Here is a 25,187-nt window from a genome sequence, read left to right as displayed (position 1 = left end):
GGGGGGCGCGGGGGGACTGAGCCATAATAATGCCTGCTGTGGGTCACAGAGGACATACATAATTTCTCTGATTCTCAGGGCAGAAAAATAGATAACCTAGGCATGGCTTTCTCCAATAAATGACACTTGCTCCACCTAGTGGCCACCATGACTATAATAGCGCTGTGCTCTTTTCAGCCTTTCGCGTGATGGATGGGTAGTGTTTATGCGTTTTCCTCTGAATGTGCTCTGCGTTTCGCCTTTATAATGTAAATGTCTTATTCATCAAGTCACCCTGGACCCATGCTGCAGTCTTTACAGGTGAACAACAACAACAAAATGCCACTTTGCTCGTAGGAAGATATTTCTCCACTGTCACCTTGACATCTAGACGGGCAAAGTTTGCCTTACCAAATTATCTGATCAGGTTTTTCTTTGACATGACGAGGGAGGCAGATGGAAAGTGTAATCGAATACCACACTGAATCAATCTCCTATGGAGAGTCTTGTCTTTGTCGGAGAAGTAAATTTCCCAACAAATTTCTCACGTCCCTTTCAAGGATCTTTCATCCATTTCATACCTGTTACATCCAAGTAAGATCACTTATATTATACTCAGATAACCAAATTAAGTTTTTCCCTTGAACAAGCCAAGGATAAGGCAGAATGTTAAGAATTGTGGGGGAGGAGTTGTTTTTTTCTATTTCATAGCATTGCAGCCTCAATCTACAGGCTGCTGCAATAAGAAGCCAGACCTTCCAAGCTCTTTTACAAGCATTCTTGATGAACGGTTTCCTGTCAATACAAAAGGGAGATTGTCTTAAATAAGGTCCCAGCTCATATCCAACTTTACAGCTTTTCCTGACAAGTTTGTTTACATTAATGTAAACACAATCAGCAGACAGAATTGTCAAAGTGACCACTAAGCACTCCAGCCACCAGGGGGCAGCAGGAGCACAGGCTCAGCAAGTTTCAGGGCCAACTCTGAATCCCAGCTTTGTACTGCCCTGGGGTATAGGATTCCAAATGCCAAGTGTGTGAAGTTGTTTTGTTTGGTTGTTTTTTTTTCCCCTCTCTTTTCGTTTCTTTTCTTTTCTCTTTTTGAGGCTATAATATTGCTGTTTTGGCTTCCGACTGCTTGAAGAATTCCCATGAATCTGCAACCTGGCTAACTCTTTTCTCTAGCTCATATCACAGTCCAGTGACTTCTTCTTTTCCTTTGTCCCTCTCTTCCCTTTTCTCTTCTTGCTTCCTGTTTCACTTCCACGTTTTATCTTTCCTTTGTCCATTTCTTCTTCCTTTCCCTTTCCTATATTTTAGTCTCTTTCTTGTCATTCCATTTTCCCTCTAATTTCTCTCCTAATTCTCAGTCTTATCTCCTGCATCTAACACTAATACTGTTAATAGCCAAAAACAGCATGAACTGTGCTACAGTGAAAAATAGTATTTGTGTTTAAAAAATGTCTTGGAGCCAGGAGTTAGGAGCTCAGATCTGTAATATACTTAGGACGCTGAGATCTGAGAATCAAGGGTAGAACAATCCAAGAGACTCTTATGCCTAAACAGCTAAAAGACAGAAGTGGATGTGTGACTCAAGTAGTAGAGCACCAGCCTTGTGCAAAAGAAGCTACGTGAGAGCAAAGGGCCTTGAGTTCAAACCTGAGTGCCTCCACTATATGTTAAAAAATACTATCCAATGATTTAACAAAACTGTGTGTAGAAATAAACATGGCAGAAAAAAAAAGAAAACATTAAAATTGAAGTGTCTGAAATAAGGCTACATTAGAAAAATGCAATCCTTAGGAAAACTCCAAATAGTGACACAATTAACAAACATTTATAGGAATTAGTGGCATCAAAGGGATTGAATAAGAAAGGTAGGCTCTTTGTCTTTTAATATATAATTTTTAGAGTTAACAAGCTAACAGGTAGATCTACATGTGTCCAGCAGGAAATGTAGAGTGTAGGTAGCTGAAGAATGTGAATTTTCCATGTGCATTCATGCCAAGAATGAATGTAAAGAGAATATGTAATATCTGGGTAGAGTTTAAGTCTTAAAGATTAAATAAATAAATAATCACAAAGATTAATTAAATAATCACTTCATCAGTAAGTACATCCACAGGTAAGTTGTTCCTTTGCCTTTTAGTTTTCCAGGACCTTTTATTTCTTCCCACGGTGTCAAATGTACCCAGCTCCATGCTAATTGTCATAGCATTCAGAGACCTCTGTATTTTAAAACTGACTTTAAACAATCTAAATTAAAATGAAGAGCCAATTGGTACAATACTGCAAGAGAAGAAGCTTACAGTATTTAAAAGCAAGAAGCGGTCCCTAAGAATGCTTTGATTGCACCTTGCTAAGTTCTAAATGGAGTTATCGATTCTGAGTGATAGAGACAGCTGGTCAAACCCAATGTAGCACCACCCCGAGGGCTGGTGGCCCATGTCTGCAGTTACAAGACCCAGGTGTCTAAAGCAGGATGATCTGAAGTTCAAGAACAGCCTGGAGACTACACAGCAAGACCCTGTCCCAGAGAAACAAACACCATAGTGTTTTCTTGGGCTTGCTTTTATCTCCATGTGTAATCAGCGTTGTCACCACATTTCTTGTTGCTCACAGTCCAGAGAGAGAGAGAGAGAGACAGGTTTGCAGTCAATATGTCTTTCTGTTTCTCACAGGCTTATTTTCTTCAACAGCCTCCAGGTTTGCTTTCCAATGGAAGGACAGATGCCAAGAGCCATGTTGCTTTCCCCCAAATTAAGTGGACAATAGCTGTGTAGACATGGACCCTGCCAATTCAGTGCTCACACATTAGCTTGAAGGGCATGAGAATGCAAATAGAAGATGAATGATACCACAGGACCAGGTACAAGCCAACCAGCCCATCCTGGATACTAATGACCTTCAGAGGACAAAGAACGGGGGTGGGGAAAGTGGGGGGAAGGGGGGAAGGGAGATCAAGAACCGGGAGAAAAGCAAAACAAATGATTGATTTATTGAAAGGAGAGCCATGGAACACAGTTAAGGGAAAGACCTACAAATTGTTCATGTTTATTGATAAGGTCACTCCTAGTTTTCTGAGAACATTCCAGTAGTGAACAGAAGTGAAGAAGTGGGAAGCTGCCCGGAGACTTAGGGGTTCTGTTAGGGAATATGGCAAGAACAGAACAGGATTGCCTTAAGTGACTTCTGAAATGCTGTGCTTCATCGATCATACGCAGTGAAACCCTGAAGGGCAGCCTTCCCGTGTCTCCCTTAACACAACAGGTCTGGGAAGTAATGACTTTATTTCCACACTGCCTGTGTAGTTTGGTGCCACTACTGCTCATCTGTTTTTCATAGTATTTTTAAATACTTTAAAATTTTTATACATACATTCTGTATGTCCCTGGTAAGACTGTAAGCCTTACAAAGATACTGAGCACTCTTTTTGGTTCTATCCCCACTTCATGATACAATTATGCACATCCCGCACACTTAAGGGAAAATTGAAAATACTAACACTAGATGGCAGCAATGATTACAAGTTGGATGAAATCAGAGGCCAACATTTTCTCCCAGGAGTAATCATGTTGAAATAGATGATGGAATTAGACATTTGCAATTAACATAAGTAGGAAATTACTGAAGTGTATAGCCAAGATAGATAGATAGATAGATAGATAGATAGATAGATAGATAGATAGATAGATAGATAGATAGATAGATAGATAGATAGATAGATAGATAGCAATTAAGCCAGTAGAAATGATTTGAGGATGGGAAAGGAACATAATAAGCCCCATGTACAAATAATGCATGCCAATAATTAAAAATAAATTATAGGTTCCAGTAAAAGACTTTAAGAAGAAGAAAGACCAAACTGCAGCTCTACCTGTGGAGAATCCAAAGGGACGATGTAAAGACGCTAGAAAACCAGAACACAGATATTTCCTGCATAAAAGCAAAGACATTTGAAATCAGTAACTAGTGATTGTTCCCCCACACACAGAAGTTGCAGTGGTCACAAGCACCATGAGAATGGAAATCGTTTCCAGTCAGAGGAAAGTGCCCACAGGCTTCTTTCCACGAGACCAGCCAAACCAGCTTGGGGTGTGTTGGTTGGTTTTTCCAGATGTGTAAATAGTTTGTTGGTGACTCAGCTTGAGACTCAGCCATGGAAACGAAGGCTCCCCTTGGAATATCTCCCAGCGTCTAAAAATACGACGTCGTGTTCTTTTGGTAGATGGCAAGATTTACTACACCAGGACCCACAGCTAATTACATAATAGCCCCAATCCATGAGGTCCGCCTGGGCTCTTACCCCACTAAGAAACCAATGGCATGATCACAATGATAAGCGAGGGTCTTGAGGTGTGATCTGTGAGAGATCCGGGGCGTGATGCTCTGCCAGGTGTGAATGAGCAGAGACCCGAGCTGAGCTGCGCAGAGCTCAGCCTCTCCCAGGCCTTTTCGCGTGTTCCCCTGCTGTAAACATGGTCCCCGCTGCCACCGGCACCTCTCATTCCTTTTCGTTCCCCCCTTGGTAGCACTAGACCCTGTCAGAGTCTTTCAACCATCCTCCACTTCTAGTCCTGCTAGCTCAAGCGCTGGGTTCAGCACTGGAAATTAAGCCATGGGGTTGGTAGTATGGTTATTTCACATAGCTCTAGCCTATGATAGGAAAGCTTCGTCCTTAGCGGTGTTATCAAGATGTGTCTCCCACAGCCAGAGCTCCAGGGACCTCAGATTTATTACTCAATAAATAAGCCCCCTGCTTATGAGCTTCTTTTGTGTTTTACTGTAATCATCAAGATCTTCATTGCAAGAGTCACCAAGGGGACACATAAAGAGGTAGAAAACTTAGGCCTCAGTCCCACAGCCCATAACAGGTGGGACCAGGATGTGAATTTAAAGAGAGTGTGAAGACAAGAGTTTTCAGAGTCAGAATGGAGTTGATGGTAACATGGCCAGAAAGGGTATTGTTTCCACATCAAATCCAAAGAAGGGATCAGAAGATGGATTCCTTTAGCTATTCAGTCAATATTCAAAATCCTTACTGTTTAAACTTGGGATGGGGGGTGGACAGGATGGGACACCGTTGCTACAGGACTGCATTTTGGGTTTCCATTTTACTAAATGCTCTTTCTCTTCCTGTATTTCTGGCCCAACCTCTAGCAAATACTCAACTCCAGTGCAGAAATGTCTTCCCCAATCACTGTAACTTTGCAAATCATTGCAATTTGATGGCAAGAATGAATGACTTTCACTAAAGTTTAATCACAAGACATCTGTGATGTTTTTGGCAACAATATGGGAGCAAACCAAAATCTGATTTAATTATTTGGGTTGGCCAGTTATCTCAGTATGTAAAAACACTGATTCGCTTTAAAAATGTACTCTTAGCTGGATTGACACTGGCTGTTACTTCAATTTCTTAGGCAATGATCAAGTCCAGTCATTCCCACCTCATTATGTCTAATTTGATAGAACTTCAAACAGCAGGTGGTGGTTTTATCCCCATCTTTTAGCTGATGCAAATTCATCGCTTCCGAAAGCAATTGTTATCTTTGTGATAATGAACTAACAAATGGGAGAGGCATCCTTGTAACGCACACCTCTATCACTGTACTATTCTGATCTTATGTCATAACAAATCCTTAGCAAATATTCATATATGTCTTTTCTCCTGCCTAGCAATGCTCCATGGTGATTACAAAGAGAAGCATCATGATTCATCTCAAGCTTCCGAGCTGTGAAGCCGTTTTGCCAAATAAGTTGAACATAAAATGTAATTAATTCTTGTGTGTGCCGGAGGGCAGAGGTATATAATGCTAAAGGTGCTCATTAAATTCAGTGTATGTCTTTAAGATGAGTAAAGTTAAAATAATGTTTGGGATGAAGTCAGAAGTCCTTTAGGAAATAGGAATTGCAGAAGATTATATGGTAATGTGTAGGAAGTCCTGGAATGATAGAGAGCTGGGTGGGTTAGATCAGTTTGCTTCTTTAAGAAAGCTATTATTCTTGGGCTGGGAAGGTGGCTCAGTGGTAGAGTGCTTGCCTTGCATGCATGAGGCCCTGGGTTCGATTCCTCAGCACCACATAAGCAAAAAGAAAAAAGCCAGAAGTGGCGCTGTGGCTCAAGTGGTAGAGTGCTAGCCTTGAGCTGAAGAGCTGAGGTACAGCGCCCAGGCCCAGAGTTCAGGCCCATGATCGGACCCCCCCCCCAAAAAATCTATTATTCTTAAGAGTAATCGGGATCCATTCAAAGTGTTAACGTCTGTGTGTTTGTGTTACTGAAGATAAATTCTAAAAATTAAAGTGCCAAGAGCACATAGGTACAGTTGGCTTTTGTAAAAATTCAAAAGCAATTTAAAAGAGGAAGAATCACCTTTCCAATAAACCAAAATGATGCAGCAGCAATGAGACATTTGTATGAAAAATCTCTCCAATTGAGTACCACAAGAGTAAAAATTGGGTCTAAACTTACTTGTAAAATTTAAAACTGTAAGTGTTTAGCAAAGAAAGGAAGAAAAAAAACTGCAGGCTGAGACTTTAATAGTTTATCAGCATGATACTAAAGCACAGTCTATAAAGTAAAAATAAATTGAATATTATTATAACACAATACACTAGTTCTATGAAAATCCGTTTAGGTAAAGAAAGTCACAGATGGAAAGAAAATATTTTAAAAACCATATATCTGAAGAAACAGTATTACCTAGACGATATAAAGAAGTCCAGGCTCAGTAATTCAAAAAGTAAAATGAATAAAATACAAAATAGTTATAGCATTGAATGTTGGTGAAGATGTAGAGAAAACAGACATTGTTATATTTTTGATGGGCAAGTAAAATGACTCTGTAACTGAGAAACAGTTTGTTTTATTGTTGTTTGGCTTTTGTGGTGGTGATAATGGGATGGTGGTTCTTTTTTTAGAAAAACTAAGCATCTCATTTTGGTCATGATAATAATCCAAACATGAGAAATGGAAAAGATCTTAACTCATAATGTAGAGACAATAAATTCTATTCTTACACAGATCTACTTCCATGAAAAGTTGTACTAAGATAAGGAATCACTGAGATGATTTTCAACGTCTGTAAATACGTCTGGCATGTAGAATCTATGTCATTAAATGTTTGCAAGTATGGATCCCAATCTAATCCCTTACTAAATTACACACAACTAAATTACAAACAAAGGAAAATCCCAACAGAAGAGCCATATACCAACTATCTTGTAAATAAAATCACTTTATTTTCAGCTGCATAAACATCTTCTGCAAGTATTGTTACCAGAACAATTTATTTATGGATTTTATCATTTGTACTTAACAGTTTTTTTTAAAAAAAAGGTATCTCTACTGCATAAAGTTCTGATATAAAACGTTGTAGAGACTATAACATTATTCATATTTATTTTTAAGAAAGCAGATGGTTACGCTGCGATGCTGATGAAATACTTTCCTACTTATGCCTATGGTGAAGACTGAAAAGCTATGATTAAGTAGCTACTGGTCACGTGATCCAGAGCACCAAAGGAATACTTAGCACCCGCCACACAGAGCCACCAGGATTTTCTCATAATCTCCCTTGGTTTCATCCTGTTGATACAAAAATACACATCAATCAGTGCTATGCCAAATCATAGTCCATAGATTGCTTAATGATACAATAACTATAGTATTTGTAGAGTCAACTATAGGTCAGTTCACCTATTACAACACAATGCTTTCTAGGATCTTTAACCAAAGAACTCTACAGCTAAGTAAATGTGTAGAACAGAGAGTAATATACCTGAATTATACACAAGCAGGTTAAATAGTTCTCTGGATTATGTTCATTATTTGAGCAACTATTTTCTACGTATGAAATATAATACCACAGAACTGAAGAAAACAGCACAATCTAATCTTATCTCAGAAATGAAAAATACTTGATTCATTCATTAGAAAGAAAATTATAGACACAATTTTCTTACTTTTTCTTGATTGATTTTAGTTATTAAATACAAATACTGCCAATTTAATCATTTATTTTCCAATAGGTTCAAAACCCTTCACTTTTCTTTCTATATTCCTTTCAAAGCTCTAGTAAGTTGAACACTAATTTTAGATATTTTCTATATTACAAGATTATTTTAGTAGTACCAAGTAAAATGTATAGAAAGTATGTTTAGTAATTAGTCCCTTATCTTTTATTATTAATTGTTCAACAAATCATGATGTCTATCTACAATGGAAGAAATTACCCGTTAACAAAATTCCAAATGCATTTTTCCAGTGGGATTCTTCATAAAGTATTCACACAAACACATTCCAAATTATGATTATATATAAAATGGATATATTAGGTCAGTTGTTTATTATAAATATGTTATCAAACGAGTCTGCATTTTTAAAAGCATAATTGTAAAAAATCCCAACATACCAGAATGGCTTGGCAGAGAGAGACCCCGTACATCTTCTGATAGTACGCCTTGATATCATTCATGTCAACTTCCGAACGGGAGACCATGATTCTGATCAGTGCCTTATGCCGGGTCCCAGCACCCTGTCCAAAGCCAAGTAGACTTTACTCTTCTTCAGAGAAACACTCACTAAGGAATACCCTTGAATGTGTTCTTTCTAGAGAAACTTTCTCCCTCCGCCACACACATACACATATACACACACGCACACCAACCACTACATAAGCAGCAGACTCTGCCCTCTTTCCTGTCTGTACCATCCAGTAATTAGGAACGGTGCGCTTTTTGATGAAATTTGGAATATGATCTCAAGTAATTCATCTGCCTAAATCATATCAGTAGGTGGTATTTTATTAAGCTTAGGATGAAAAAACAATCATCATATCAGGGTTTACAAGGCCCTACCGGATTCTATAACCACTCTCTTGGACACCTGGGCACCAGAACTCTAATTATATGTGCTGTCTTTTAACCTTGTGCACCTGCACTCTAACTAACCTCATTCCTATTCACACTTCAGGTATTAAGCGGACTGACAGCAAGCGGACTGATTTCTGAGGTCTGGGGCAAATAGTCCTCTTTATTCTCTGTGCCATCAGATATTTATCATTACCCATTGAAATGCTACACTAGATGTCAGCAGGCACAAGGCAGCAGTGAAGCATGTCTGTCACTGCTGTCACAGACATGACTATCGGTTCATTATTGCATTGGCTAAATCTCAATCTTCCTTCTCTCTCTCTCACTTCACACTAACACACTGTCTCCCTCACACACGTGCACGCACACACACATTCTCTCTCTCTCTCTCTCTCAAATCACACCCTAAAAGGAAACTTTTTACCATGCTTCTTTAGGTGAATTTGGTTTTAAGCAAATCGTAAATCATGCAAAAAATCATTTATATGCTCGCTTCACAGTCAAATCGACACATTTTTTTAAAAATGTCACACAGAACAGAAGTATAATCTAATAGACTAGTGTATCAACTCTTGCATTGACTCAGAGCAGTGATGCTTTTTAAGGGGAAGATAAAATACGGTCTCCAGACAAACACACGTTTTCCGTCTTATCTACCATTTCTGCTCTTCAGCCAAGTGTGGAAATAGAACGTTACCTTCATGGCCTGATGGAGTTTCTCAGCAAAGAAGCATGGGGGGCTCGTGGCACACTTCACTACAAGAGACACAGAGTTTAGTTGGCATGCTCACCACAGGGGAAAGACGCACTTGAAAGGAAAAGTAATTTGTCACTAAAGGAAAAGTTTTGTCACCAAGCTTCTATCACCCCTCCCAATATGGGATATTGGGTTTAGTGTAAGGTAGGTGATGGCGCTCCAGGTATTGGTTTTGAGTATTCTTTCTCCTCTCAACTTATTTTTAGTGGCTTTAAACACATACCAAGAACAATTTCAATCATCATTGCTATCCTAAGTATATCCTCCCTAATCATAAGGAAAACAGAACATGTTCAAGGCCATGGAAATAAATACTTGCTTCAAGCTGTGACAATTTTTTTTAAGTCCTAGGAGAGAAGAAACACTAAATATAAACCAGCTGCCCAAACAATATGCTAGTGGGTATGTTTGTATGGCTACTTCTTAGTTGTTATTCAAAAGAAGTCTATACGCAATTCGTTAGAAATGCACATCCTAGGACCCAGTATCATACTACTGAATCAGAAGCTACCTGCTACCATGAGTCCAGAAGCTTTTGTGGTGGGCGAGAAGCATTGTTTGAGCCGATAGGTTCCCTAACCCTGAGGGTCATCTGAACTACCTTGAAAAGTCTGGAAATTTCTGAAGTCCACCCAGACTTACTAAATCAGATTCCCCTAGACTTGCCTGAGATCATTCAACTGACAAGTACACCAGGACTTTTAAGGAACAATTGTCTAGTTCTACATCTTATGCTCTTAGTGACAATTCTGAATTTCTCGGGCATGTCTTGCTTGTCATAAGTAGCTGTCAAGTAAGCATATCCCACCATTAAGATGGACTTTCCTTGCTGGTCTTACATGATGCCTTTGTCTGAAATATAGATGTTCCACTTCTGAAGGGTATTTATTTCCATTCATTTATTTCTGGCTTTCATTAAGTCAAGTAAAATGCTGAAAATGTCATTTCTGTTTGGAAATTATTCCAGTTGCGTGATTACCCACCGATTGCTGTGAGGCATTTCTCAATATCTCCTTTCATCTCCAGGTCCAGGACTTTTTTCATGTCATGCTGACTGTATTTGGTGTATTTCTGAAACACTGAACATTCAACTCAAATGAAGATATGTAGAAAGCATTGCATTCTCTGGTAAACTTCAAGCAGAATCAGAGTAAACGGATTTCTTTGGATAATTGAATTTCCAGCACCATTTTTAAACTCTTCACAGGAGGCAGGATGATGGGAATATTATGTCATGTCCTAAGAATGTAACTCACACAGCTATTTCCCATCTTTGGAAGTCAACATGTACAAGGGCAAACAATTATTGAAAATCACATTGCTTGACAACCAAACCAATAACCACTACAGTACACACACCCATAGCCCATAGACCTTCGTGTACGTGAGTGCCTACACAGACAATTTCTCTTATTATAAGATAATAAACTTTAAGCCATTATGATGACTTTTACCCTTGTTGTGGCTTCTAAGAGACATGGAGGTAAGTCTTTTGCATAAAGGTCAGAACTTTTTTTTTTTCCTGGAAGGTTTGTTTCATTTTTCCAACATCTACATTTCCTTTCCTTCAGTGAACTCTGAATTTATGTAGGTTTTGTTTTACTTCATTATAATTTCATTTGTCCTGCTGCATATCTATCTTATTGTCATATATATTCCAGATCTTTTAGAGAAATAGAAAGGGAAAAAAAGACATAGAGATTTCTCATGTCTATGTAAAGCATGTGTCTACTACTGTGGAATGGTGGCTGGACACATTGGACAAAGAAATAGTCAAATTGCAATAATGGAGAAAGACCATTACCAGTTGACTTTTTCTTTCTTTTGTTTGCCCTAAATAGAGAAAACACAACTCCCATCAAACCTCCAAGATTATCTTTTCCCTTGTTACCTCTGCGAAGATGGGGATAGCTTCTGGTGGTCAGAATGGTATTGAACACATTCACATCTGTCCCTTTTCTCCTCTCTCCTGCTTCATATAAAGCCTGTAAAGAAAAAAAAATAGACCCTCTAAGAACTTCTAGGCAATAGCTTTGGGCTCAAGACAATCAGAAGAGGCTGCACTAAGATTCCACGGATTTTTATTGTGTTTGTCAAGGACTTTCACAGTATCTTTTAATGTACCTGTAAAATTAGAACTTTTTCTATGGTTGCAGAATTGAGTTGTTTTAAAATTATACTTAATATCAAAACTTCTCCTTGAAACAGACTTTTTACTCTTTATTATTCGAAAAGGGTATTTATGAGTCAATAATCCAACCATAAGCTAGATCTGGCATTCTGATGTTATCATTTCTGGATTCAAATCGCAACTTTGAAATTTAAAAGCTCTGTGGTTTTAGACAAATGGTTTAACTTTACTAAGCAACAGATCTTACTCTTCTGTAAATGAAAAAGATAAATCTCTTTATGGTCTCACTTATGCTCTATTAATTCTGCAGTACTAATGACTATCATCTTCTTTGGTCACATTAATTCCTATAGTCCCATAAATATAAATTGATAGCCTCAATGTAAAATGTATATTCAGAAATGTCACAAGAAAATGGAAATCACTATCAATATAGGCATAATTTAAATGCTAACTCTTGTTGTCTTTGATATATTGAACAATTTCTACTAAAATAATTTAAATTTCATTCTGGAAGCTGTATGTCACTAGGGAACAAAGATGAAAGGACCATGACTTCACAAAGGATCTGAGATGTGAGTTCAACATGGAGGGCATCGAGTGTTGAGCCCACCAAGGGAAAAGTTGGGCTGCAGGAGTAGTTTCTCAGCTCTTCCTTACCCTGGCATCTGTATCGGCCAAGTCTTCATTAACACCCAAATCCTCACTTCGGTCACCCTGAAAAAAAAATTCCATCCTATTGTGAGCATTTTTGTAGCAAGTAAATACATGGTTTATTTAATTCCTTTTGTATTAGGCAATATTTGTTGAAGAAAAGTGTCAGGAGGAAATCTTGTCTTTTGCAACAGTATGAGTGAACCTAAAGGACATTACAGAAAGTGTAACAAGCCAGGTAGAGATGCAAACGCCACATGCTCTCACATCTATGTGGAATCGTGAAATGGTTGAATCATAGTCGCAGAGAGTTGTGTTGGTTAGGGGAAGGGGTGAAATGAGAGTACGTGTACAGACTTTCAAATAGGCAGGCTCTTTTACTTAGCCAAGCGACCAAAGTCAATAATCAATAATGTAGTGTATATTTCTAACAAAGGGAGAAAGTTTTAAATGTCCCATCCTAGAACTCGACAGGTAAGTAAGGTAATGGACATGTAACTTAGCTTGATTCATCAGCTCTATATTAGATACGTAGGTTATACAGAACATTGAACTTCCAAAAGATGTACAGTTATGATTTATCAACCAAGATAATAGTAGTTAAAAAGACAAAATGATCAATCACCCAGTTCTAGAGAGAGCTCAAATTTAAGAGTTTCTTCTTTATGAAAGGAGAGGCATTTCTTAGAGTTCTCGAGTTATACCTTTGCAAGAGAAAGCAAAGCCTTCTGAAAGTCTCCAGATGTGTCTGATGTGATGTCTTTGGCCAGATCTCTTTTCAGTTCTGAGAAGAAAAAAAAAGGTTTTGTGGTAAACTCTTTCAAATAATGGAGGATAACAATAATTAATGATAATGAACTATAGAAATGTTTTTTAAAACATTGCAATCCTTACTAAAAAAAATAAGAGAAATTAGACCAAGTGAAATTTTAGACTATCAAATCTATTTCTTTTAGGACAATGGAAACAAGTTGACTAGTACCGTAAATGAAAACTTGTTTGGTAAACTTAGCTAGTGATGATAAACTGCTTAGTATATATAATCAAATAACTAATTCTCAAATTATTTGTGGACTATAATATGCAAAAATTAGGCAATAATACAAGCCGATCCTTCACTTATAATGATAAAACACATGTTATGTTTCAACATAAATTACTTTGAAAATTAAAAATATCTCACAAAATGTTATGTGTTCATGTATGTTCAGATGAATTTTTATACAGTTTTTTTATGTGGTTTATTGTGTGCAGACATAATTAATCTGAATTTATAATGACCCGTAATAAACTCTCAGTGGACTTTATCTTTGGCATGATAGAGAAATAAGGATATTTTTTAATCAGGCAAAATAAAATACTGCCGCTTTGATCATTATCTCTGATAAATAGCTATCAGGTAGCTATTAATTGTAATTGCAGGGAATGAAGATAAAAGCTTTCTTCCTTTTACTCCTTTTTACTAAATGTCTGTGGAAACAATGAGCGAATCAGGCAGAAAAATCCTCTATAGGGTGACATCGGTTTGGGAAATGTAAAACACTGGCAGCTTTGGGAAAGTAGGAAACAGCAAGAGACTTGCCGTTATCATCTTTGCAGTTCTGAACATAGCATTAAATGGCAGTTTCCCTCAATAGCTAAGTTTCCAAGGGCCATCAGGCCCCCTGGATCCAATGACAGATAAAGAGCCAATCATTATGGCTGCTCATAATGGTAAAGGTTCCTATAAAGAATCAAAATACCTAATTCTTTTTTAAAATGAAAGAGAGCAGAATATTTTTTATGAAATCATTCTCAGAAAAATAGAAAAGGTTTCTAGAAAACTTTTTGAAGTCTTCACTCTGAAGTTTCCATTATAACAACATGTATTTTCTAGTAAATCTCAAACTCCAACTGGGAGAGGGTTTTGATTCCCTCCTAAGCACCCAGGCTGCTTGTTGGCTGTGTGTAGACAGGGCCAAACAGTAAGGAGACACTTCACTGGATAGAATCTTCAATGTTCTCCCTTAGATATGTATTTTAATGTTTTTTTCTTTCATGCATTTGTTTCTAACGCATTTATAAGATTATTTCTTTGTTGCATTGTATGTCCCTCCCCCACAGTATAACCCCTGCTTTCACTATATTTGGTATAGGTATAATTTGTGGAGGAGATGGGGAAAAACAAGTCGTTTAAGGATACAGGTGGACCTGTTGCAACAATGAGAAGTACAAGTTGTCATGTCGAAAACGAACTTTACAACTTTGGTGTGGGGGGGGCGGAGGATTGGGTAGGGGGATGGGGGGGAGGCTGGGAAGGGATGTGAAGGGTAAACAAAGGAGGAGGCTGCAATGCTTGATAAGAAATGTACTTATTATCTTGCCCATGTAATTGTAACCCCTCTGTACAGTATGTTCACAAAAAATAAAAATAAAAATAAAAAAAAGAATTTTCAATGTTCTCATAATTAACACCTGCAATCCCTTTCAGGGAAGAATGTAATGCCAGGTGCTGGTGGCTCACATCTGTAATCCTAGCTAGTCCAGAGGCTGTGATCAGAGGACGGCGATTCAAAGCCAGCCTGGGCAGAAAAGTCTGAGACTCTTTTTTTTCCAATCAATCAGTAAAAATCTGGAGTGCTAATCTTAGCAAAAACAGCTCAAGGTGAGCACCTAGGTCTTTAATTCAAGCCCTAGTACCGGCACAAATAAAGTAAAAATTTAAAAGGAAAGAATATAATATATCTTCCCCAATTAAAATTGAGTCTATTGGACATTATCAATTACCCTCTCTGTAGACTCTGTTGATTTCTCTGATTTCTCTGTTATTTCTAGATGCCAAAATTTCAATCAGAGTGTCTTCATCAGTTCCAAGTCCCTAAATTGAAAGCAATAAAGAATATATAAACATCTTCATTTCATGTGAGAAATTAGTTTTTGTACCACAAATTTTGTAGAAATATGTTAGTAACTTCACCCATAAATATATAATAATCACAAAATGTATTATATTTGTCTAAAATAAAATAGATAGTATAGTCACTATTTGGAGTAAAAGACTACAGATGAATATATTTAGAGGGTGTGGGTAATTGATGCCTATAGTCTTAGCTATGGGGATGGATACAAACTCAGGCAGAAAAGCTCTTAAGACCCCTTTTCAAGTAATATCTGGAGGTAGTAAAGCACACCTGTTACCCCTCAGCTAGCAGAGAGGTTGGGATTGAGAAGATTGTGGTTCGACACTAGCCTGGACAGAAAAATGTATGAGACTCCATTTCCAAAGAAGCAAGCTGTAGCTTGGGGATTATGGGAAGGCTAACATAGGCAGGTTGTACTCAGGCTTGTGTCTTGGTGATGAGACTCAACCATAAAAATAACCAGGAAACCAGCGGGCTGGATACATGACTCAGATGGTCAAGCACCAGCCTAGAAAGTGTGAGGTCCTTCATTCATGCTGCAGTACAAGCAGAAGAAGAAGAACATGAATGAGAAGAAGGAAGAGGAGGAGAAGGAAGGAGAGGAGGAGGAAAAGGAAGAAGAGGAGGAGGAGGAGGAGAAAGCTGAAGTAATTTGACTTATACAGTGAAAACTATAAGACGGATAAAGGTAGCAATATTATTATTTTTCATGTATATGTCTTCATGTATTGAAGTAGTCATGCACAAGCACACAATCACTGAATTGCCACTGATTGACATGCATGTAAGCTATCAAAGGTAACACAGTAGGGACAGGCCGATTTAATATAGACATGATCTTGAGAGAAGACATTTGCTTAGCATTCGTCATGTTACCTTCATGGCAGCACGCAGTTCATCTGCATCAAATTGGGCTGGAGTTTTCAGTAGCGCTAACACAACTTCCTCAAGGTGACCCACAAGGGCTTTCTTCAGAACTTCATCCAAAGGCTGCAAAACAGATTAGAATCAGGACTCCTAGTAAGTTATGTGTTCTGTTACACAACAACCTGGCATCGCCTGATCTTTCTGTCATGTTGCTACAGGTTCCTAGGCCCAACTGTCTTTCACAGGTCTTTCCTTTCACAGTGAAAAACATACCAGATATTTAGGAATGGCACCTTAATCTTTTAAAAGGAATTTGATTTAAAAAAATGTGTTGAATCCATTGGTAACTTCTGAAATAGAGGGCTCTCCATCTTTTCTACAAGGAAGAAATGACAGGGCTCAAAATGTAAGAAGCTATGTATTAATAAAACAGTAGTAAAATACTATAAAAAAAACTGTTTCTTGATGTTGCAAGGCTTTGAGGTTTGCATTCCTCAAATAAACGCAGTAATAAAATATTACATTTAACAATAAAAGAAAGATTATTCACATATGCTATAATATAGAACAGAAAAATCACTGGGATGGTAGAAACATAGAGTTCATTTTAAATTTTAGCAGATTACAAACCCGTGAGTTAAGCCTGAAATGGGGCATCTTAGGACTCCTCAGTAGGAGGATCATGGTTAAAGACTAAGCCCAGACAAAAACCAGAGACCTTCTTTGAAAATAACTACAGTAAAAAAAGGCCCACTGAAATATTACAAACGCTTACCTAGCTGGGCTCTAACCTCAGTCCACCAAAACACAAAAAGTAAGTAAACTTCAGCAGAAAATTCATCTCAATCAAAACATATCCTTTCTTATCCTTAGTAATCTTGATGCTTAGTGTGTTCAAATGGAAGGATTGTTTCCAGTACACAGATCTGAGGACTTATATCAAACTGGCAAGTACATGAAACCAGTAAATTTGCTAGAATTGATTCAATGACAATAAATTACATTACATAAACACAATGGCTATCTAATTGATACTGGGGAAACAATAGTTAGAAACGCATCACAACAAACCCTCTCCCCCCCACACCAAAAAAGAAAAAAACACTTAGCACTGTGGTTCAACATCTGTGTTTAAGCATAAAAAGGACCCAAAATGAAATTTCTGAGTTTACTATCATACCCACCTTTCCTTTCTCTTGCAGATAAGCTGCCTTGATCTGCTGACGCTGAGCATTGTTCCTCTTAGTGAGAATATCGATGATGGTTGCTTCATCTACACCTGTGGGGGGGGATAAGTGTTCAGCTTTAACATCAATTAATACCAATTTTTTTCCCACCATCTACAACTGACATTAAATGCTTCATCATCAAGGTAACCCACACTAAGTTCTTAAATAAACTAAGAAAATAAGTCCTACACTACTTATCAAGGTGAAACCCTTAGAAAGATAGCCTATCCATTTCAAAGGCAAATGAAAAGCCAAGTCGTTGCTCTGGGGCTTCAGTCACAAGGAAAGATCAGGGTTCAGACCCTGCATGTGTTTATTCACTATTGAGTTTCTATTAGACAAAAAAACAAATGGTTGCCGTAGTCGGGCTCCTACTGACTTGATCAAACTTCCCTTAAGAACTGAAAAAGGAAATAAATTTTTATTCGATGAAGATATCTCTTTATCTCATCAAATGGAAGCTCCTTCCCATCTTTCAGGTCGGTTTTGCAATTGCTATTTAAATAGGAACCATACAATATTCAGGAGGGAACTGTTTTAAGGACACATGCTCACCTTTAACCATTATGGCTTTGTGCAAAGCCTCCACATCCGAGGATGGGTTGAAGGTGGGGTAGGGGCTCACGGCTGAGCCAGGACCACCTTTGGATGATTTCACAGTTTTCTATAGATGACAGAGACATCAATTAGTGTCTACTCACTTCTGTTGCTTTCTATTCCAATACTGTTAAACAACAAAGTCACTTTGTTGTTCACTACTTACCACATAGTCCTGTTCTTGATTGTCAATAAACCAGGCCTGTTTGAGGAATTCTGATACCATGGCCATGTTTGAAAAAGGGTCTGGAATTAAAAAATAGATGCTATTACTAAACAGGCCCACTGCACATGCACACATCCCCTTATACACAGGAAACACAATGTCACAGAATAACTGCATCCTAACTCCTTGAGACTACACTAAGTACTATAATGAAATCTGAATTTTAGTTGTTTTTGTTTTTTTTTTAAATGTATCCTTCCAAAGAACCCAGGGCCTCCAATCAGAAACTGAGCTCTTTCTAGATATGTTCAGTCTTCACCTCTAAGGATCTGATCAGTGCTGTAAGTCAGCACAGATTGAAGAAGGAATCCTATGGTTTGCTTCATTACTTTAAATTTAAAGATCACCCACCGGATGCCAACTACTCAGAGTACAGAACCTTCAAATACCATTTGCTCCAAGAACTAGTGTGTGGTCTACATGAGAAAACCACAAGAATGAGGAAATTCCTTAGAGGAAGAGCAAGATGAGCTCCGTCTCTCTTCAAATGAGTCAAGACAGAAGTTGAAGAGAATAAAACTGGTCCTATTTGAAAAGCTAAAACAACAACAACAAAAGTGAACTGGATAGAAGCCGAAAGAAGTTTAAATGGATATCCAAAATCACTGGGGAGACATCCCAGAGAATGGCTAAGAGATATTCACCCCTCACGAGCAGAGATCACTTAGTGACCCATTAGACATTCTGTGTTGGATTAACCATGCCTATATCAAAGGCATGGCTAGAGAAAATACATCCATGTTTGTAAGTTAAAATAACCTGGGGCAAAGTGCAGGACTGGATTGACTCAAAACTCAAATCCATTGATTTCTCCCAAAATAAAAGTTTGCTTTTCTATTTCTTGGTGTGAATTTATTTTAGTACTTAGAGTGACTGGCGCCTAACATCTTCATGTTTCTTCCTTTTTGAGCTACCTGAATATTAGTGTTGCCTCTTTTTCCTCACACCCTTTTGTGATACGCCACTAGAGATGACTACCATGAATCCCTGTGGTGGAATTCAGCAAGGTAACTTCTACAGGTTTAAATTCATAATCCCAAACTAAATGACTCATGAGAAGTAAATAAAGTGATTGATTCCTTCAGTGTGCTCAAATGTTTCAAGTCCACACCTGCTGAAAAATAAGAGCAGTTCCAAGTCATGAGTTTAAATAACTGCAGGAAATAATATCCACAGCCAGAAACAACCTCCATTTAATTACCATCATTGTTTAAGTTACTCCTTTGTCACTTGTGGGAAGAACCAATATATTGTATATTCACTAATACAGGCTCCAGCAATGACAAAAGTTAAAATGATTTCTTAAGGTTGTGATGTACTTCCCATTACAGGCTAATTTGGTGTAATGGTTATTGGCAAATGGAATTTCATACTCAATTGCTTCACTGGCACACCCCAAAGTTCACAATTCTAGCAGTCTCAATTATTCACAATGTATAGTGTGGTCTGTTCATCTTAATCGTTAATAGAGTAAGAGCTTCAAAATAAACAAAAATATTTAAAATATTCAATAATTTCACTCTTTTCAGCCAGTAAAGAAACACTTCAAAATAGAGCTGGATGTGACATTGCATACTATTATCCCAGCTACTGAGGTGGTAGAGGCTGAAGGATCTCAAGTTCATATTAGACTGAACAAAAGAACTGATAAGACCCCTTATCAAAAACAGAGTAAGTTGGGCATCTGTGGCTCACACCTGTAGTCCTAGCTACTCAGGAAGCTGAGATCTGAAGATTGTGGTTCAAAGCCAGCCCAGGCAAGAAAGTCCCTGAGACTCTTATCTCCAATTCACCACCAGAAAACCAGAAGTGGTACTGTGGCTTAACTGGTAGAGAGCAATCCTTGAGCTGAAGAGCTCAGAGACAGCACCCAGGCCAACTTCAAGTCCCACGACCAACCAAAAAACAAAATAAAACAAAAAGTAAGAATAAAAGTAAGAGTGGTAGGGAGTACTTGCCTAGAATCCAAGATCCTAGGGACATGGGGCATTCTTAGAACGAGAAGAAAAAAAAGTCCAGTAAACTCAAAATGAATTTAAGGAAATCTACTATGCTTTTTTTTGTTTGTCTGTTACAAATCTAGGTATGAAAACAGAATCTGAAGTCAGTCAGATAAAGCCATCTAGCTCTTAGCAAAGTTTAAAATACAGGGATTATGGCAGGATGCAAGAAACTGCTCTGAAGGGAAAAGATTTCATTCTGGCTGCACGTTAAGTAAGTGCCCCAAGCTCATTACATGAATAAACAGAACTTCTGCCCAACCTCGACACACCTTATAAATTCCATAGCAAAACATATTTTAGCCAAGGTTGATTGCTACAGCAATCATCCTCAGTCCTGTGAGTTCACAAATGCTTTCCTTCTTTCTTTTATTGTAACTTTAAAACATAATTAGTATTGAACAGCCTTTTCTACCATTGTAGCTCAACAAATATTGCATTTCAGTCCCACTGAGATTTAAATTCAAAATTACATCAGGTAGATGGAAGATGAATTGGGCCAGGTACACATGAACTGATCAATCTGGAACCTAATAGTATTCAATGTTTCTTCTAACTACTAGTCTCTTTGTGCTCATTCACTATTCATCAGTCTTAGTTTATCTGTCATTAAAGTTTGGCATATTTGTATATTTTAAGTATTTGAAGAAAGACCTCCCCCATTCTTTTCCGATCATAGGGCTTGAACTCTTGGCCTGGGTGCTGTCCCTGAGTTCTTCTGTTCAAGGCTAGCTCTCTACCTCTTGAGCCACAGCACCACATCTGGTTCTCTGGTAGTTAAATGAAGATAAAAGTCTCATGGACTTTCTTGCCTGGGCTGGTTTTGAACTGTGATTCTCAGATCTCAGCCTCCTGAATAGTGAGGATGATTGGTATGAGCCACTGTTACCTGGCTGAAAGACCCTTTTGCTTTCTCATCATTTTAACCTTGTGAAAGGTTTGTTCCCGAATTTATGACAGAGGAACCTCTGGTCTGTGGTCTTGGTTACAATAATGTTGGTTACAATAATGGTGTTGCTATATTAATTGCAAAACACAACAATTCTTAAATTTGCATTGAGTAATGACAGAGTGACTCTAGAGTACAGCCTACCTTAGTTACACACTAGAGCTGTCAGAACTCTACCATAGGGGTAGCTCTAACTTCTAGGCCTTATTTCCAATCTAGGAAGAATGTCATTTTCAGGTTAATTTCCAGCCAGTGGTATCAAGAATCATGATGTAAATTTACATCTTCAGATTCCAAACTGTTCTATACCCCTTTACATTAGTGACAGAAGAAACAATGACAAGATCAATATCATTGTAAGCTACTCAATATGAGACTAGGATTCATTCAGTCAACCCACAGAACCTATGACAAACTTTATCATAGAGCCCTGGTTGTGTGTTTTCAAATGTTTTAGTCTTGTGCACAGCTTTACCTAAAGTATCTACTTGGTAAGTCATTCTTACACCCATGTTCAATACAATGGATGCATTTGAGGAACCACTACAGGAAGGGTAGCTTGTAGACATGTTTTAGACTTTTGGATGGAGAGTTTTCAGGGCCTGAAGTGCTCTTTCCTCCTCCACACCCCACTGCCTTTTGACTGCTTCTTCTCAGTAAGGACTTTGCTTAGAGGATTCCCTAAATCTCCATAAAAACCTTCCATGGATCTTCTGCATTGAACTGGGATACCTTCCATGCATTCTGCCTTGAAGATAGTCCTTCATTTTGGTACTGGTACTTCCCAGGAGGTTAGAATACATGTGCTGTTCTCTCTGAACCTCTAATCTCAGGCAAAACACAAAGCTTTAATATACTCATCATATCACCCAATCCACAAATACTGTGGATACTAGCATTTTAAGAAATAAACATCTACGCACAACTATAAGACATGGATGTAAGAACTGAAATGTTTTGAGTCTCACTTGGAATGTTTTGTTTCTTTTTGGGGGGGCAGGGAGTGCCCATTCTAAGGCTTGTACTTAGAGCTTACACTTTTCTGCTCAAGGCTCTTCCTCTAATACTTGAGCCACCTGTCTACTCCGAGCCCTTTTTGGTAGTTAATTGGAGATAAGTGTCTCAGACTTTACAGCCCTCACTGACTTCGAGCTGCAATCCTCACATCTCAGCCTCCTGAGTAGCTAGGTAGTATCTTTCTTAAGATCCATATTGCTCTAAAATGTCAAATGTGAATTTCACCTCACCTCAAGGAGATAGAGATACACAAAACAGTCTAATGAAGGAAGGCATAGATAAACTGCATCTGTTCTGAACTTACACACACACACACACACACACACACACACACACACACACACCTGCCCAGTTTCAAAGGAAATAGAACTACAAGAACTGTTGATGGTTTATCACCAAAATAGGTCCATTACTTTTTGCTCTAATTTTAAGCCTGTCATAAATTAATGGGCCTAAAGACAATTAAGAACCATCAGCTCAGTCAGTTGATATCTATAAAATCAACCTTGCAGATGTTTTGATTGAAAAAGTACTTCATAAGCATGGCTAGATCGCTGGTTCATTAACAATGTAATCATAATTTTGTCAACATCAGCACCACATTGGGTTTCTTCCAGCTGTGGTTGGACCTGGGGCTAGGGTGGCAACATCGCTTTAGTGGGAGAGGCCCAGAATTACAAAGCCAGCATTTTCCACATTCCACTCACTTTCAATGGGCCTTCTAACAGTTACCAAAACACATTCCTCTGAACAGGGGGAGGGAAGGGGACCTTGCTTTCTTTTTCTCCATTCAAATATCATTTTAAGGGCAATCAGAGCTAATAGGACTGTACTATAGTGAACTACCATCCAAAGTTAGAAATCGAGGCATGCAATTAACATTTTACAAGGGCTAAGAGAAAAAGTCCTTGACTAGTTGCCAAGCATGGATATGAATCATGAGCTCCGATTTTTTGCAAATATATCCAACTCCAGTAAAACTCCACATGTGCTTTGTGCTTTATGTACTAAGGAAGTTTATGATGGTGAGCTCATCCAGCAATCCAAGTGGAGGACTCTGACATTCCCATGGGATAATTTATCTGACATCACCCAAGAAATGTTTCTTTTCCCCTTTGGGTTTTCAAATCAACACTGGAAAAGCCTGTCCAGGGCAGAGATTCCAGGAAGAATGTAGCCACACCCTGTTTCAATGAAATGAGTAATAAGTGGACCTTCTTAGCTGGCTGAGTAAATATAACATTAATTTCAAAACGTTAATTAAAAAGTGAGCAAATACCACTCTAAGTTCTGAAGTCTATTTACTTTTCTTTACAAGAGAGGAAAATGAATTATGTACTTCCTGCTAATTTGAAGCAGCTTTGCTTGAAAAGCAACACTAGCACCCCCTAAACAAGCACTCTCTAACAAGCAACCCCCAAACACCTTCCCCAAGCCCTCTTTCCCTAGCAAGATGCCTTACAAAACACACATTTCAGGGAGGTGGAAAGGAAACATATTCAGAGACTACGTGCATTCTTTCCTTCTCTGCTATGGAAACCAACATCTGTCCAAGGAAGTGAATTTAGTATAGTTTTTGAAATTGCATTCCTAACTCAGTCCAACAAAGCATTACAATTTATGAGGCCTAAAAAAAACATAAATATCCAATGCAATGTTACAGAAAGTCTCCTCATTCATCAATCCTATAGAAGTAGTAGCATTGAACAGCAACAAAACTTCTTTGGAAGAAAACAAACTCAAAGAAGAGTTTCTTCTGGGGTGGGAAATGTTTTCAAGACAACCAAAATTAGCTTACAGGAAAATCAAGGCTTACCGTTTTATTTTCCAACCTTCTGCCAAAGAACTAAGGAGAGACTCTCTCTTCTCTGAAGGTTGCAGTCAGTGTAGACGTGGAGCTCCAGAAGTCTGGTTTTATAGGATTTGAAGGGAGGCCACACCTAGCAACCAGAAGTTAGTAATTGGCTGCTTTTTGTTTGAAGCAACAAGCTCAGCTTTGTCCAGAAACAAAGTGAAACAAGTCTTGCAAAATTACTCACCAGCTCAACGGAGTTTCTTGCTCAGCTGAGAGCAAAAAGGAAGTGAAAAGGAAAGACAGATACAGATAGATACATTTTTCTCTCCCCTTCCTTTTGCACTTTTAGTTCTAAAAGGCACAGAATGCAGTTTAAAGTTTACAGTGCTGTCTGCCCCAAGCTAGATGCAATTGTTGGCAGTTTTGTTAAATTGAGTAGATCATAGAATTAAAAGAGCATTGATATAAAAAAATAAAAATTCAGTGGTATTTAAAAAAAACTAATAAGTTTGAATCCCAGCTTCACCATTAGGACTTACTATAAGCCCCTCTGCACAGAGTTAAGTTTCCTGAATTGTTACTATATCCCTACAGGCACAATCTATTCTACTTTTGTAGTTCATTTGACAACCATGATAAAACATGTATTTGTAAATTTCAGCATTATACACTACGAGATAATTTTCTGTTTTTATTTCACCAGAAATGTTTTCTTCTTTCCAAATAAAGCTTTTAAACCTCCATAGAACTAAGGAACACACAAGCAGTGAAGTTAAATTTTGAACAAAGTGATTGCTAACAGTTTGGCATTGTGACATGGGCAGTAGTGAACATTACTTCTTTTGTACATACGTCTTATGTACATAGATTTTGATTTATATGTAACACATCCTAGACATTAATGAGGAATTAAAGAATTTAAAAAAAACGGAAGTCAAGCTATGGATTAAAAGGATTCATGAATTAGTAATGATCACAAAACCAGTATTATGTGAAATTTCCCACCTGATGTAAGGAAGTTTATTTCCGTATTCTCAATAGTGATTCATTTTTATTCTTTACAAATCCTTACAAGTTCTTATGTGATGAATCCATCAAACTATGCACAAGTGTCAACTCTCTCACGTCATGGCTCTGCTTCTATTGTACTCTAAGAGCTTGTGGTTCTTTCTTTTTCCTCATACATTGCTCAGGTAATTATATACTCCAGGT

At 38.0% G+C, this 25,187-nt stretch overlaps 1 protein-coding gene across 1 annotated transcript; it reads right to left on the bottom strand.

Annotated features, from left to right (window-relative positions):
- Positions 1-7,201: 7,201 nt before the first annotated feature.
- Anxa1 (annexin A1) lies at positions 7,202-24,166 on the bottom strand. Its single transcript, XM_070035754.1, has 13 exons — positions 23,997-24,166; positions 18,155-18,234; positions 17,947-18,055; positions 17,347-17,441; positions 16,172-16,285; positions 15,162-15,252; positions 13,100-13,179; positions 12,402-12,458; positions 11,502-11,595; positions 10,594-10,689; positions 9,551-9,609; positions 8,394-8,516; positions 7,202-7,567 (listed from the first exon to the last, which is right to left on the bottom strand). The coding sequence occupies exons 2-13, from the start codon at positions 18,218-18,220 to the stop codon at positions 7,511-7,513; spliced, it is 1,041 nt and encodes a 346-aa protein (XP_069891855.1). The 5' UTR covers positions 18,221-18,234; positions 23,997-24,166; the 3' UTR covers positions 7,202-7,510.
- Between the last annotated feature and the right edge of the window lie 1,021 nt (positions 24,167-25,187).

This window comes from Dipodomys merriami, unplaced genomic scaffold (genome assembly GCF_024711535.1).
Source record: "Dipodomys merriami isolate MVZ:Mamm:240054 unplaced genomic scaffold, mDipMer1.0.p SCAF_26, whole genome shotgun sequence".
NCBI lineage: Eukaryota > Metazoa > Chordata > Mammalia > Rodentia > Heteromyidae > Dipodomys > Dipodomys merriami.
Note: the sequence above shows the minus strand (reverse complement) of the source record. Positions and strands in the feature narration are given on the sequence as shown.

Excerpts from the sequence above, each read along its gene's own strand:
- Anxa1 (XM_070035754.1), bottom strand. The coding sequence starts at position 18,220 with ATGGCCATGGTATCAGAATTCCTCAAACAGGCCTGGTTTATTGACAAT. Across the intron at positions 11,596-12,401 it reads TGGCCGATACAGATGCCAGG|GCTTTATATGAAGCAGGAGA; the intron begins GTAAGGAAGAGC and ends TTTTCTTTACAG. Across the intron at positions 7,568-8,393 it reads CTCTCTGCCAAGCCATTCTG|GATGAAACCAAGGGAGATTA; the intron begins GTATGTTGGGAT and ends TTGTATCAACAG.